The 16,303-nt window shown below is 36.3% G+C and overlaps 1 protein-coding gene across 1 annotated transcript in view; it reads left to right on the top strand.

Annotated features, from left to right (window-relative positions):
* The first annotated feature begins 506 nt into the window (after positions 1-506).
* Positions 507-16,303, top strand: part of myo10 (myosin X) — a 46,146-nt gene continuing 30,349 nt past the window's right edge. Inside the window, exons 1-3 of the mRNA XM_082173426.1 lie at positions 507-998; positions 11,081-11,179; positions 14,097-14,255. Coding sequence (XP_082029552.1) covers positions 978-998; positions 11,081-11,179; positions 14,097-14,255 — 279 coding nt within the window. The 5' untranslated portion in view covers positions 507-977. The remainder of the gene's footprint in view (positions 999-11,080; positions 11,180-14,096; positions 14,256-16,303) is intronic.

Here is a 16,303-nt window from a genome sequence, read left to right as displayed (position 1 = left end):
TGATTAATCTTTATTTGATTTATAGTGAAGATTATATGCAATGTTATTTTACATTTGAGCACTTAATTACATTTTTTGTACCAGAAAACTACTGTTAGACACCTAAATAACCGGATTATTAGGCTATATATTTTTTTGTATCTTTGTTTTATTTATTTGTGATGTTGCTTGTAGTTTGATTATTTCTTATTTTCTTTATTTTTATTTGACAGTAATCCATTTTTCCCTGAACATACCGAACCGTACAGAAACCGTGACCCTAAAACCATGATAAAAACCGAACTTTGTAATTTAAAAGTTCCACCCCTAATAGATAGATAGATAGATAGATTGGTTGATTTATGTTTTTTTATTAATTAATTTAATTAATTTAATTTTACATGTGCGTTTATCAACCTTGAACTTTGAACTGAGCTTCCTGTTTCACAGCTGAGCTTTTAGTTTAACAGCCAGTGAATCAACACAAATAGTTTTGTGTAGATTATCCCGCGCGCCCTCACCACGGGAACAGCAGGAGGTGCGCGCGAGGCTACGGATCTACAGTTTTGCCATTCAAACCGCTCGGGGGGCGGAGCCAACAGGCAGCGAGCCGACTCAGCGGAGTCCCTGCAAACTTGGCAGGAGCCGAAGCCTTCGCTGTTTACCGAGGCGCGTGTCACACCGGCATACAAAGTCACCTCGCGCCGTATCTTTATATCCCGTCCCGAAGCGCGCCTCGCGAGCCCCGGTGTCACTGCGCTCGAGGAAGAGAAAACTTTTTCCTGCTCTCGCGACTGGCAGTGGGACACATGATAGTTCCCAACATCTGTATGGTCTGAAACAAAGACGTGTCTCTGCGCGAGAGAGAAACAAACTGGCTCCAGGGGTCTAGAGATCAGTGAGATGCAGTGAGGGACCGCATGACACTTTTCACTGACACGTATGGCTCGGCTCGTCGACTCCTATGAAGACCTCAGAGATTCATTATTATAAGGACAATGGATAACTTTTTCACCGAGGTAAGTTGGATATGAAAATACTATTTTCATGTTGCTATAAGAAGGATGTTCTGCTGTTTCTGTTCCAGAAAACAATATGTATATATATATATATACATACATACATACATACATACACACACACACACACACACACACACATATATATAGTTTGTATGTATATATGTAGTTTGTTGGATGTTCCGGACTCCCTTACCCTCACATCTCCCTCACTGCCTCGGTTCTGAATGGTTCGGGTCATTCCCAGCGGAGCTCGCAGGCATTTCCTTACCTTTCTTCTCGTTTCCTAATCTACATCCCAGCGCTATTATTAGAAGTGTTCACTGTACGCTGACTGAATTAATATAGTGTTTCATTAGTGATAACTTTATACAAAGCATGGCATTTAGAAATAGCATTTAATAATAATAATAATTGCATAGATTTTGTATTATAAAATAGTGATGTAATATAAATTACATAAATTAAAAAAATATTCTGGTAAAGCTCGGGTAAATAAATGTAACCCTTTATTAAACAAAATAAATGAAATGGAAGATCAAAAACGTCCACCCTGTTAGGCACGTCTGTTTACTTTTTAAAGTAGCCTACTACATTGATACTCTTGTAAATTTTCATTGTCACTGAATTGTTAGTGTATTTTTTTGCTGAATTTATGGAATTATTGTGGAAAAAGTGCTTAACAGGGTGGACAGAATAATAACAGGGTGGACAAGTGTTATAAAGAATGGACGATTTCCTATTGCTCGCGTACAACCAGTTACAATTATAGTTGATTTTGAACTGGATTTAGATGGGAAACAATATGTAAAACATTTCCAACGAACTTTAAATGCACTACTTCTTCAACTTTAAAAATAAATAACTTTCACAATCACTAGTATGTACACTCTCAGTGTCCACTTTGTTAGCTCTTCAGATATAACATGGTCAACACTAACAGGGTGGACATCCTATGCACCGTGTCTGAGCAAAAACAAGCTAACGTAGAAGGTTTATCAAATGAAAAATTGCATGGTTTTTAAAACTGTAATATGATATGATTTTCCTACTAACTTTTTTCACATTCCCCTAAACAGTGTGGACATACTAGGTTGACCACATCAAATTTGAAAGATAAAATTTATAAAAATAGACAGTTAAAATAGTAGAGGAACTCACTCACTTGCCCAAGTTGTTTTCCCTTCAAAGAAGTGATAGCTGCTTTATAATATGATGTCATTTAATTTTTCCAACTTTCATTTAAAGGGAAAGTAGTAAAAAAATAACAAAGTGGACATTAAATTAAGGGACAAGCTAAAAACCTTGATTATAATTGTTAAAATAAATGTAATAATTGAAAAAAAAATATATATACATTAGAGAGAATCATTACTGATACCCAACAATGTAAAAAAAAATTTATTCATTGAAATTTCATGTATAGTAAGCGTTGCTACACAGGCCTGGGAACATAGGAAAAATGGTTATGTGGTGCTTCAAAACGCTGTAAAATGTTTCAAATTATTTTTCAATCAACTTCAATATGCTTAGAGTTCATATGGTGTTTTTTTATGACTAAGATAGGTTTAAAATGAATATTGTTAAACATTTTAAGGCAGTAAGATCATGATCTTTACTGGGGACACATGAATGACCCGAATCCCATGAATGACCCAAATTGTCGTATTTTTTTGCAAATAATACTTTTTTTTACAGCCAGTAAATGTTTTTAGATGTAACATTCAATAAAAATAAATTATAATTCTAAAGTATATTACTGTTATATAATATTTTAATCCATTACTATTTTTATAGAAATGTATGTTATATGGAAATTAAATGAATCCATAACAGTGTTACCAAAAGGTAATTTTGGGGAATACTTGTCAGGACTGGTGTTGATGGAAATGAGACAATAGTATTATTCATCCCTCATGACCTGACTGTGAAATGAGTGCGAGATGATGATCAGTAGCACGAGCCACTCCCTTGTGCCGCTACCACATGAGTCACAAGTGAAGGCTTCTAAAATTGGCTTGAGGTGGATCATTAGTCCTCCAGATTTTGCTTTTCACCTGTGAAGGCGTGGCCTAATTAAATAAATCATCTCAATAAAACTTCTCACCTGTACCAGCTCAGAAGCATGTGCTGCGTCCAAATCCACATACTGCATAGTAGGTACTACATTTGATTTGAAACAAACTAGTTACTACATGTACTTACTATAGTTATAACAGTAAATTATGCATAATTACAAGTAACTAACACTAAATCCGAACCCTAAACATAACTCTCTAGTAAGTACATGTATAATATTACTCGGTACTTATTTGAGTAAGTACATTGTAACTACATCACCTTAAAATAAAGTGTATCCAAGTCCTATATAGTATAAATGTGTGTAGTATGAATACAATTCAGATGTACAAAATCCGCCATGTTGTCACTGTCACGTGACCTACCATCATAAGTTGCCTTGCTTTAATGCTATTAACAAATCCTCTCTCGTGGTCTCATGGGATAGTAAAGTGTCAATCGAAAGTACACTTCAGAATCTCGCCGGAAGTAGTAGGTCATCTGGGTACTTTTCGCCTATGTATTTTGAGTGCTATGTATTCGGATATACCACTCAGTTGGCATACTGTTTTTCACACTATAGGGTGGAATTCGATTCTGGACGCAGCAATATAGACTTTATATTAGGGTTTCAGATGGTCAGAGAGGGAAGCACAAAAAGCAGGGAGCTCCAACTTCACCAGCTTTACATAATAGTGTCAAATGTCCTCCGGCTGCTGCATATCTAGCCTGCGAATCGGTTTCTGGACAAAAGAAGCAGTCTTTAAAAAGAGACAGCGCTGTGTGTGCGGAAACAGATTCAGCCGAAACATGCTTGCGGAATGTGGGGAATAGCTGAGCTCGTGAATGCCTGTCTCACACACGGCTCTTCTACATGACTGACCTAAGAGAGTATGATTCCTGTCTCACACAAACATGTCTAACCTCACAGAGAGAGATTTCACACACAAATCTGCCCTTTAGCCATTTTCTTCAGCTTTTTGGTTTAGCATGGATGCACATGCACACATTTCTGTTTGCAGTTATGGTCGCAGGCATGCATGTCCGTTTTGTTTTAGGTGTGTTTGTTTATGGCCGTTGTTTGCACAGCAGTGTCACTAAGGTTATTGCCTCCCTGCAGTCACTATAGGCGGAGCTTATTCAAAGGTAAACATCTTTATTTTCCTGTGAATTGGCCAATCAGAGTCGCAGGTACTGTTTGACAGTTGTGTTTTAGTGCAGAGGAGTGCCATTCTGGGAAAACAAACACTCCAAGTTATTCTTTTTTTAGTCCTGAAACAAAAGTCTCATTGGATCAGAGATGCTTTGGGTGCAATTGTGAAATCTCATATAATTATGAGAATCTCATAGAATTAACATTAAATTCTCTTTAAGGTTATAACTCTCTGTCATCTTTTTTTTTTCCTGCTAAATTGTCATTAGTATTTAAGCAGACAAACACAGAGGTCTTAGTTATTTAAAGTAGTGAAACACAAAGGGGTGGAGCTTATTTAGCACCTGGCGTACAACAGCCATGAGACACTGTACACATTATTTAGCTAGTTTAAGTACCATAGACTTCTAGCGTTTTAAAGAAAATTTATGTGCATTTTTAGAGTAAAAAATGATAATATATTATTATTAAATATCATATATTTATTAATGTTCACTGACATCCCCAAAGGGAGGTTTTGTAACATTTAAATAACTTAAAATTAAGTTATTTTATAATATCTATAACAATTTGAATAAATGTTAGATTTTGTCCTCCAAGTAAACCCCCCACACACTTGGCCATGTACCCCCTTCTGGTTTCCTCATCTGCTTGGTCAAGTAATCCTTGTCTGTCTCACAAACACACACACACACACACACACACACACACACACACACACACACACACACACACACACACACACACACACACACACACACATTAAATCTTGTGAGTAGCTTAATGATTACACAGTATAGTGATTCAAAGCTGCTTTTAACAAGGAACTCAGAACAGGAAAAGCCCTCAGCGTCTACACTGATAAAGAGAACTAGAGAAATACTGGAAGAGAAAATGTTTTTTGTTTTATTTGTTCTTTTGTTCTAAAAGTGTGTGTGTTCCATATTTCTGTTAAACAGACAGTTCACGCAATTTTTTTTATTATTTACTTACCCTCATGTTGTTTCAAACTTGTATGACTTTCATTTTTCATTTAATCTAAAAAGGACACATTTTGAATGATGTCCTGAATGAATGGGGACTGGTGCTTTCAAGCATCAGGAAGAAAGCAAAAGTGCCATAAAAGTACGCGTTATGACTCATGTGTGATATGCCAAGTCTTCTGAAGGCATATGAGAGCTTTTGGTAAGAAATAGACAAAATAAAATTACGTTGTTATCTACTAATAATCTTCTCTAGTGAGAGATAATTTCACTCCGATATGTGAACAAATGATTCAGACTATTTTTTTAACCAGATCAGCTGATTCTATGAAATGATCTGACTTAAGAGTGATTCTTTTGAGTCAAATAGCCACTGATACTTTCATGAACTCAAGGAAAGCTAGGCCAGATGTCGAGAAAGTGTGCATTATATTTTTATATAGGTGTGTATTATATAAGTCTTCTGACAAGTTGAATGGATTTACTTTCATAGTGCTTTTTCATATATTTTGAATCTTGAAAGCTTCAGGTCTCTATTTATTGTAATTGCATGGAAATCATTGACCAGGTCATTCTCCAAATCTCCCCTTTTGTTGTCCGTAGAAGAAATAAAGTCATACAAGTCAGGAATGACATGAGGATGAGTAACTGATGACAGAATGTTCTTTTTAGGGTGAACTATTCATGTAATCTTGAGTCATTTCAATTAACATGCAAAGCCTAATTAGTCTGTTTGTTCCCGAATGGCAAAATCATTATAATAACTAAACAAAGAGGAAGAAAACAAGTGAACTTCCCTTTATGATTCATCACAACAATTGCCATCTCTGAGGCCTTTAAACTGCCAGGTGCAAAGTACGTCTATGTGCGCATGCATACATGCACGAAGATGGTCTTTGTCTTTGTTCTGCGTAGTTTATACAGCTCTCTTTCCCTCGTTCACTCTTGTCGTGAAGTATAAACACACATTTTTCACTGTAGGAGAGAGAGAGAAAATGAGCGTGCTTTGGAAAAGTAGGTCAGGCAGCCATGCAGGGTATATGTGCGTGTTTGAGGGGGTTGGATTGGCGAAATAAGTTATATGTTGAGGAGACCAGTCTGACTCTGAACACCAAGTCCGGGTCACCCTGCATGTGAGAGAGCTAAAGTTTTGGATCTTTGGGTTGGAAGTATGCAGGAATGCCCTTCATCACTGGTCTGCCTTCCTGTTGACCCAAACGATATCTGATCCCTCACTTCCTGCAGCCAAATGAGAGAAAGAAAGGGGGACAGAGAAAGAGAGCTATGGAGAAGTGTGGGTGCGCGTGTGTGTGTGTGTGTGTGTGTGTGTGTGTGTGTGTGTGTGTGTGTGTGTGTGTGTGTGTGTGTGTGGTAAGCTGCTCTAAACATGCTCGGTAAGCAGCATTGAGATTACAGAGTAACTCTGGTCTGTTTCATCCTTTACTCCGCCCAGCCTGACCGCCCTCCAAAACTCTGATATTATTTTAAGAGTTTAGATACACAATACAAGGACAATCTCGGACATGTATGCACACAGCGCACTTTTTAACTTCAAAGTGAAGTTTTTCTTTCATCTGAACATGAAACAAAATTAGAAAGTCATTGATGTTTGATTTGGATGTCTTTGTGCATAAGTTGTGTGTGTGTGTGTGTGTGTGTGTGTGAGATGTTTTAGTTGGATTGCTACCTGTTTAAATCTGTGATTCCTTTGAGCCGTCTATTTTAGTACAGGAAGTGAATATTGGCCAGAAAACCTGGCAGATACACTACCATTCAAAAGTTTGGGGTCAGTACGCTTTTTTTTTTATTTTGTTTTTTTTAAATAAAATTTATCAAGCAAGGACGAAAAATTGATCAAAAGTAACTTTAAAGACTTTATATTCATCCTGAAAAAACATATACCATGGTTTCCACAACATTATTAAGCAGCACAATTGCTGTATACAGTAAGAAATAAGAAATGATTCTTGTGCAACAAACCAGCATAATTAGATTTAGAATAAAGGATCATGTGACACTAAATTCAGTTTTGACATGGGAATAAATGACATTATAAAATATATTAAAATTGAAATTAGTTATTTTAAATTGTAATAATATTTCACAGTATTACTGTTTTTACTGTAGTTTTGATCAAATAAATGTGGTCTTGGTGAGCATAAGAGGATTCTTTCAAAAACTGTTAAAAGAAAATGTAATGACCCCAAACTTTTGAAAATACATTTCTTTATTTTTCTCTCACTCTTCCTCTGTTCTTTTCTATTAGTAGAAGTTTTTTTTTTTACATTGTGTCAAATAACACAATTAGTATAGAAATATTTTAAGGATTTAATACACATTTGGATTGGCCAGTTTCCAATTGGACTAAAGCATTTACACGACTGTAATTGAGCTTTTAAAGTGCTTGTAAACATACTCATAAAAGGTTTTTGTGTCATTTAAAAAGGTAAGCTGGAAATGTTTAAGCACACAGAATGTTTTTGACTTGAGAGAGACAATTATGAATGTGATTGGAGTATTTCTAAACTGTAATGTGTGAACGTCTGGCTGCAGTCATAAACTGGTTGAGCAGTTTTAATCTTCTAATGTTTGCAGATAAACACAAGGCATGGTCAAAGCTGCTTAACTCGAAATATGCTTCTGTCAAGGAAACCAGACACACACACACAAGTTCAATGTCTTAACCACCATAGACACATTCCCGGATGTCCCCAAAGTGAGATTTTGTAAGATTTGGCAATCTTCTGGGGCATTTTCGTCCTTTTAAGTAAATCCACACATACTAAAAAACATAATGAAACAATGAACAATTCAAAAGTTTCTTAACATTAATTTCTTAACATGGCTCAAGAGATGAACTACACATTAACCTATCTTGTGGAGAAATGTGTGTTCTTTCGATTCACCATTAAGTGCTTGAGTCAAATGTTGGGAAACTATGTCATGCGTCCTGGTTTACTGCAGAGATGGTGAATTGGATTAGAGGCCTGGAATTCCTGAGATAAACTTGGTTTAGAGAGAAAAACAGCTTCCTGTTTGTGTGGCTTAGAGATGCACTAACTTGATGGGGATGACTCTGAGTTTTGAGCTTTTAAAGTCATTTGAAAATCCAATACAGAGTTGATCCCTTTTCAACAGTAAACACTGACTGTTACTACTCAAAACTGTTACTACTTATTGCAACGGCATGCAGTCCTTATACTGCATGCCGGGAAGGATCAGTCATCTTTAAAAGTGTGATTTCCTCCGTAATTCTTATATTATATATTTCTTAATGTATTTTAATATTTAATGAACACAATGTGTAAAATCATGGTCCCATACGTGAAGTCTCCCATTGTTTCTTGCTCTATTTTTTTCTTCTTCTTCTTTTCAGTTTGTCTTTGCTTTTTACAGCTACTAACTTTAGCTGACCAGTGGCAGGTTAACAGTACTACAAGTGTGCATATGTTGTTAGAAACCATGAAGATGTGCACGTGACAGCAATCAGAGAGAAAATTACTTAAATTGTCCATTTCCTCTACAGACTTTTGTCTTTCTTACCAAACCAAAGTTTTTTCTGTGGTTACTGTAGCCTTTTAGTATTTTTATTAAAAGAATAATCTTTACTCTTGGGCTGCAAATAACTTTATCTGTCAATTTATGTAATCAGGTAATTGGACAAAAAGCCTAATTGTATTTCCAATATTGTACTGAAATAATTTCACTTCTTGCCCAATGCTTTATCAAATAATAGCCTATGCAAATTGAAGGCCATAAAAAAAGAAAAGCTAAAAACAATAGGATGGTCCTGTCCAAAACTCATGCCATTAGATAAGTCAATGTTGCTCGAACAAACAGTGTTTTGACACACTTTCCGTGGAAATCAGTCTAAGAATGGCTTGGCAACGTATAGTTGTTTCTGCATATTATGCTGGGATAGGAGAAAGTGTTCAACTGTGTGTGTCCAGCTGCACAGCTGTTCTGTTGCAGTTCAGTCTGATCATTCAGCAGTTCTGTGTGTGTGTGTGTGTGTGTGTGTGTGTGTGTGTGTGTGTGTGTGTGTGTGTGTGTGTGTGTGTGTGTGTGTGTGTGTGTGTGTGTGTGTGTGTGTGTGTGTGTGTGTGTGTGTGTGTGTGTGTGTGTGTGTGTGTGTGTGTGTGTGTGTGTGTGTGTGTGTGTGTGTGTGTGTGTGTGTGTGTGTGTGTGTGTGTGTGTGTGTGTGTGTGTGTTTGTGTGTGTGTGTGTGTGTGTGTGTGTGTGTGTGTGTGTGTGTGTGTGTGTGCGTGCGCGTGAGAGTGTGTGTGTGTGTCTGTGTGTGTGTTTCCGCTCTTCTAAGTTATAAAGTACTGTTGAGTTTATATGCCACTACATGAATAAGAGGTTGAGACAGTGGATGACAGGGTAACAATGGGGAATTTTTAATAGTTAATAATCTTAATTACTGTTCTTAAGAGTAATTTTTCAGATTCTCAAGACTTTGAGTGAGTTTTATCATTCCACAGTTTGAATTTAAACTTGTAATTTGTACTGTGGTCAAACATAATCACTTTGTTTTGTTCATGTTTAATTTGATTTATAGATTCAGTCTGATGTTTTCAATGTGAAAAACAGAGTTGTAAATTCTACATTTAGTACATGTGCGCATAGTGTATACAACTGCAATACCCACAATGCAGAGTGGCACTGGACCGAAAACAGTGCTGCAGTGTTTGATGCAGTGCCGATAGTATGTATAAGTGGGGAATGGGGTTAAAGTTCAACTGTGTCTGCTTCACTGGGGCCTCACAGCCAGTCATGCCTGTTCAGATCACCATGTGTTTCTTCCATCAGCATGTACACTAATAGAGTGTGTGGTGTGTGGTGTGTGGTGTGTGTGTGTGTGTGTGTGTGTGTGTGTGTGTGTGTGTGTGTGTGTGTGTGTGTGTGTGTGTGTGTGTGTGTGTGTGTGTGTGTGTGTGTGTGTGTGTGTGTGTGTGTGTGAGTGTGTTTGTGTGTGTGTGTGTGTGTGTGTGTGTGAGAGAGAGAGAGAGAGAGAGAGAGAGAGAGAGAGAGAGAGAGGGAGGAATTTACTCTGAATTAGAGTTATTGGTAATTATACCTTTTTGACCTAATGTACAAACAGTCCTGATGAGGAGAGCCTTCCAGAGGAAAATGAGATTGCTCAGACTCAGAGGTTGATCGTTTAGTTTTAGGACACTTAATAAAGTTTATAGTTTCATTTGAGTATTAACTTTGCCATCATTTGGATAAACAAAAATTGACAGTTCTCTCCGATATGTGAATCTTTTGAGTTGACAGAGTAAGAGTTTAGAGTTACAAAATTCATGTAGATACTTTAGCATAGCTCAGATGATTTTATCTTGGAAAATTTGATGAGAAATATTTGAGAACATATAGAAATCTCTGATATTTGATTGCAAACTTTGGTACCTTAGCAAATATGAGAACAGTTTGAGATGAGATCTGTTCTTAAACTTTAGAGGAGACACATGTGAGACCAATCTCTATTTGTTCTCCATTGTATGTCACTGCTGTGACTGTGTAGAAACAATTGAGATACTACAGAGATCTTATTTGAAGCTTCTGCAGTGTATGCGGACTGTTCTCAAACAGGTCCTTTAATCATTTTAAACTTCATTTAAAGATACATAACTATAAATAACAAACTATTGTTTAGTGATTTTTTAAATTTCAGCACTTGATTTTACAAACAGTTGTTTGTATTTTATCATTTTTGCAGTTGTTCGATGATTTTTCTTTCCCATAGGATGTTCTTAAACATGTCCTTTACCATTTACAATTTCATTTCGAGATCCAGAATTACATCCAACAAATGGTTTTAGAACAGTTGTTTGTGTTTCTGCTATTGTCAGTATGTTGCTTACCAGTGTTTGTGTGCTTGACAGGGTTGTCGTGTGTGGCTCTTGGTGGAGGATCATTATGTCCCGAGTACTGTGGACTCGTGCTCTGGTGGAGTGGTGGTCTTTAACACCGACTATGGACAGGTAAGTGGGGGTGGGTGTATGCATTACACAGGAACGGTGGCATAACATCTGCTCTGTGCACCTCAGATCAACAAGGCACTGCTGAACAGGTGGTGTGCTCTCACTTTACACAAACATACTTGTCTGTGCACCCGTCTGTTTAGAAGAGACCGTGTTGCCATAGAGTCTGTCAGGTACACAAACTCAAATATAAGCCGGCATGTCAACCGAGCAGTACCTGTGTTTGTTTTACTACGGAGCCCCTCACATGACATGCAGGAAAAATCTGTGTATCGTGACCTCGAATTAACAAATCGTTCCAATGACTTATTAATACGTCAGCACGTTTTACTAATTCATTCCCTCTTTTTAAGTAAATAGTGTGCATGATATAATAATTTGTTCCCTCGTTTTTCAAAATCGTGTGCACAATATAATAATTTATAATAATTTATTAGTACATTTATTAGTAGTTGTGGTCAGAATTAAAATAAAATAAAATTATTGGTAAATATGATCAAAGATGGAATACAAACTAAATCTGCATTGTTTATTCTTTTGATCTTTTGGTCCAAAAAAATGGCAAAAGTCTAACTTTTCATTAAAGTAAAAGAATTGAAAGTGGTGGGGGGGGATTATAAGATTTCTAGCAGAGGCCGTCAGGTTTAGATTTTTTATCTGTTGGTATTTGCTACAATCCATGATGTATCTGAACAAGACGTCCAGGACCTCCAGCAAAAAAATAGGCCCACAACATTAAAGATCCAGCAGGATATTTAACCGTGGGCATGGAGGACTTTTTATCCCTGTTTGCAGCAAGCCCATCTGGTGGGTTTGCTGCCAAAAAGCTCTTTTTTTTAGTTTCATCTGACCACAGAACCAGGTCCTTTTTTAAGATCCAGTCGTGTCTGACAAACGCTGGAGTTTGTTTTTGGATGATCGAGGAGGATTTTTCTTGAAACCCTTCCAAACAACATGTGGTGATGTTTGATTTTTTGTTTTAAGGCTTTCTGACTCCAAGAAGACTCAACTAATCTCTGCAATTCTCCATCTGTGATCCTTGGAGAGTCTTTGGCCACTCAAACTTTCCTCCTCGCTGTGCATTAGTACGATAGACACATGTCCTCTTCCTGGCAGATTCGTTACATCTTTAGTTGATTGGAACTTCTTAATTATTGCCCTGATGGTGGAAATGGTCATTTTCAATTCTTTAGCTATTTTCTTACAGCCACTTTCTATTTTGTGAAGCCCAACAATCTTTTGCTACACATCAGAACTATATTCTTTGGTTTTACTCATTGTGATGAATGATTAAGGGAATTTGGCCTTTGCGTTTCCTCTTATTTATACTTCTGTGAAACAAGAAGTCATAGCTAGACAATTTCATGTTCCTAGTCACCCTGGTGTGAAAAATGTAAATATTAATGGGAATATACTGCAGAGATATTTTACTCATAAAAAATGATAGGGGTGCCAATATTTTCCCCCCACTTTCAATTCTTTTACTTCAATGAAAGGTTAGATTTTTGCGAATTTGTTGAATGAAAGATCGAAAGGATAAACATTGCAGATTTATTTTTACAGCCATCTTTGGTCATATTTACCAGGGGTGCCATTAATTCTGTCCACAACTGTATATATATGTGTGTCTTTGCAGGGCTTTGCAGGGCTCCGTATTTTACTGTGTGTTTTTCTAATTATTTGAGTCTGTTTATCATATTCTTGCGTGTGCAGTCAAGCACACACACATTTCTCATGTCTCTGGCTTCTGTTTCTGGTCTATAGGATCATCTGCAGCCAGTCTGTTACCTTCAGGATCCTTATAGTTTATTAAAGCAATAAACACCTTCTGTGAATTCAGTGCATTACAGTGATTTTTTATTATTATTATTATAAAAAATGGTTTTATGCATTGATTTTAGCCTTATTGTTTTAATAAAAAAGCATAAACAGCCATGTGTCATATAAAATAATCACATTTATAACTAATACATTTATTATGATAATGTTCTGTCAGCTGATCATTATTTTTGTCTTTTATTTTGAAGAAGAAATGACCAAATAAATAAAATGGTAACACTTTACACAAGGTCTCATTTGTTAACATGTATTAACTAACATGAACTAACAATGAGCAATACATTTGTTACAGTATTTATTCATCTTTGTTAATGTTAATACATGTTAACATTTGTTAATAAAAATCCAGCTGTTCATTGTTTATTCATGTTAGTTCCCAGTGCATTAACTAATGTTAGCAAATACAATATTTGATATTAGAAAATGTTAAAATTAACATTAACTAAGATTAATAAATGCTGTATAAGTATTGTTTATTCTTAGTTAATGTTAACAACAGTAGTTAACTGATGTTAACTAATGAAACCTTATTGTAAAGAGTTATACCAATAAAATAAATGCACATTAAATATTGAATATAGTGCTGAAAATAACTGCTTAAACCAGGTCTGAGCTGGTTTGCTGGTCTTAACTCGTCTGCAAGCTGGTCTGACCTTCTGGGGGGTTTTTTTTTCCGAATGGATTTTTATTATAAGAGAAGAAAGAGAGTGCCAAGTGACATGAGAGTCTCACGACTAGTACAGCCATGTATTAAATTAGTTAAATCAGGATAACGGAAAATTATACAGTTTTGGCATTCATTCATTATGCAAAATATCCCAACTTTCCATTAAAAAGCATTAATCTTGAATTCAGTTGACATGCCATCACAGATGTGTGGTATGCAGTGCATATTTTGACAATTACAGTGACTTTAATTGTGGCTTATCCAACCAGACTTTAGAGCGGTAACATATCATAATCTAAAAAAAAAAATAATAATCTTTGTATATTGCTCTCTTTTTTGTTTCTCTCATGGTCATTACACAAATATGCAAACAAATGCTCAATAATATGCATTCAAATGTGTTTTGTTCAGGTGTACACCTACAAACAGAATGCTGTGAGCAGGCAGAGGGTTTATCCAATGCACAGCAGCAGTATCACTGGGGTCGAGGACATGGCAACCCTACAGGACCTACACGACGGGGCCATTCTACACAACCTGCAGCTCCGCTACACACACAAGAGCATATATGTGAGCAAACACACTAAAATCACACCTTAACCATCTCATTTTTTTGTTCATCAAGCATGCATTGTGTGTGTACGAGTGTGTGAATGTTTCAGCTGTGGTGAAAGACATATTTGTCAAGGATACAGGGTTGTTGTGCAGGTGGCTGGATGGCTTTCTGCTCTTTAATGTGTCTGTCAAAGTAAAATATATTTGCTTAATTACACGTCTCTCTCCCTTTCACTCTTTTCTTTATACTGCCTCTTTGAGCCTTTACTCACAACAGTGTACTGTGTTCTTCTTTGGGCCTGGTTCAGCTGTGTTCTGTGTGTGTGTGTGTGTGTGCGTGCGCACATTGTCGGGATGTGGGCTGTGCCAAAAGCAGTTAGTCTTGTTCCAGATTTCCAGACTGACTCTAAGGAACAGAGTTAACATGCTACTGCTGACTCTCTGAATAACATCGACACCCTGAAGTCTTTATTTCTACAGATCTGCATCAAGTCCATTTAATACATGATTAGAGATTGTATGTGTGTGCATTTAGGGGGACTTCCAGGTTAATGTCTTCACTTCTGTGTAGTTGTATTAATAGGGATAGTTCACCTCAGAATTCTGTCATTCTGACATAATTTACTCACCCTTGTGTCATTCCAAACCTGTTGGAGTTGCTTTCTTCTGTGGAACAGTAATGAATAAAATGTATTAAAGAATGTCCTTGTAGCTCTTTTTAACATAATAAATGGCTTCCATCATGGACTGAGGCTGTCATGCTTTAAAAAGGACACAAATGCTCCATAAAAGTATGAAATCTTGCTTAACTGGATTAAGGATTCATTGAAAACATATGATTTAAAAGAGTGATATGTGCGCAAATCGAACACGATGCTTCTCTCATGAATGTGCCAAGAAGAGCTAGGGCAGATGTCAAGACTTTCAGTGAAAAACGACTTAAATTTCAGTCTGCTCCTCACGCAGCGCTATCGTATGCCTTTACAGCACATGAGACTTTTTTTATAGTGCTTTGATGGAGCTTATTTGTCATTGCAGAGCTTGACAGCGCAAAAATAGTGGCCATGGTAAGATCCGCTAAAAAATGTAAAACAACACACTGATGTCTGTAAATTATGTCAGAATTTTCATTTTATGGTGAACTGTTACAGCGTTTGAACATTTTCATTATGAGTTTACAGTGTGAAATGATATGAGATATGTCCTGTCATTGAGTTGTTTTATTTGTCAAACATAATGAAGACAAAAAAGTGTGGACAGTAATTGGGATTTTTCATTGCTACCACATAATAATAATGTAAGAATAATAATTTAAACTTTCATCTTCATGTACAGATACAAACATAACCTGTTTTGTCCTGTCATTGAGTATTATGACGTAATGATACAGGAGTCGATCCAGGAGACGACTCCTATCTCTCTGTCTGCCTCTGCTGTCTGTGACGGGAGGCCGTGTGATTGGATCAGTTTGAGTGTGAGCTAACCAGTTAGCTAAGAGTGTGGGTGTGGTCTGCAGATATGAGATGGCTATCACAATAATGACAGTTACCCACTTATCATGAGAAAATACACACTTCCTCTTTCGACATTACTTTTCTCACACCTTGTTATTGGTTAGAAAAAGGACTTTAAGGACTAAATTGTATATATATAAACATAGCTTTAGTGACATATCTTCTTACAGCAATTTTGCTTAATAACCTAATAACATGTAATGTATATGCCTTTAATATGTTCAATTATCAGTTGAATTTCAAGCAAAACCCAAGTGTCACGATTACATTTTTAATAAAACAATGCATTCATCAACATTTTGACAGTTTAATGAATGTCAAATTTCTTTGTCACATGTCGATTTATGTTTTGATGCCAAAACTAGGATAGCAGCTTAAAATTGAAATTATTATTATTTGCATATAACATTAAAGTTTGTATTTATAAATATGTGTGCATATATGCATCTGTGTGTATATGTATATATACACACACAGACATATATATAATATATACTATATATAAAAACAAATATATAAACACACATACAGTATATAAAGACAAACTTT

Source organism: Leuciscus leuciscus (genome assembly GCF_965113295.1).
Source record: "Leuciscus leuciscus genome assembly, chromosome: 6".
Taxonomy (NCBI): Eukaryota; Metazoa; Chordata; class Actinopteri; order Cypriniformes; family Leuciscidae; genus Leuciscus; species Leuciscus leuciscus.
This window is presented reverse-complemented; position numbering and strand designations above follow the sequence as displayed.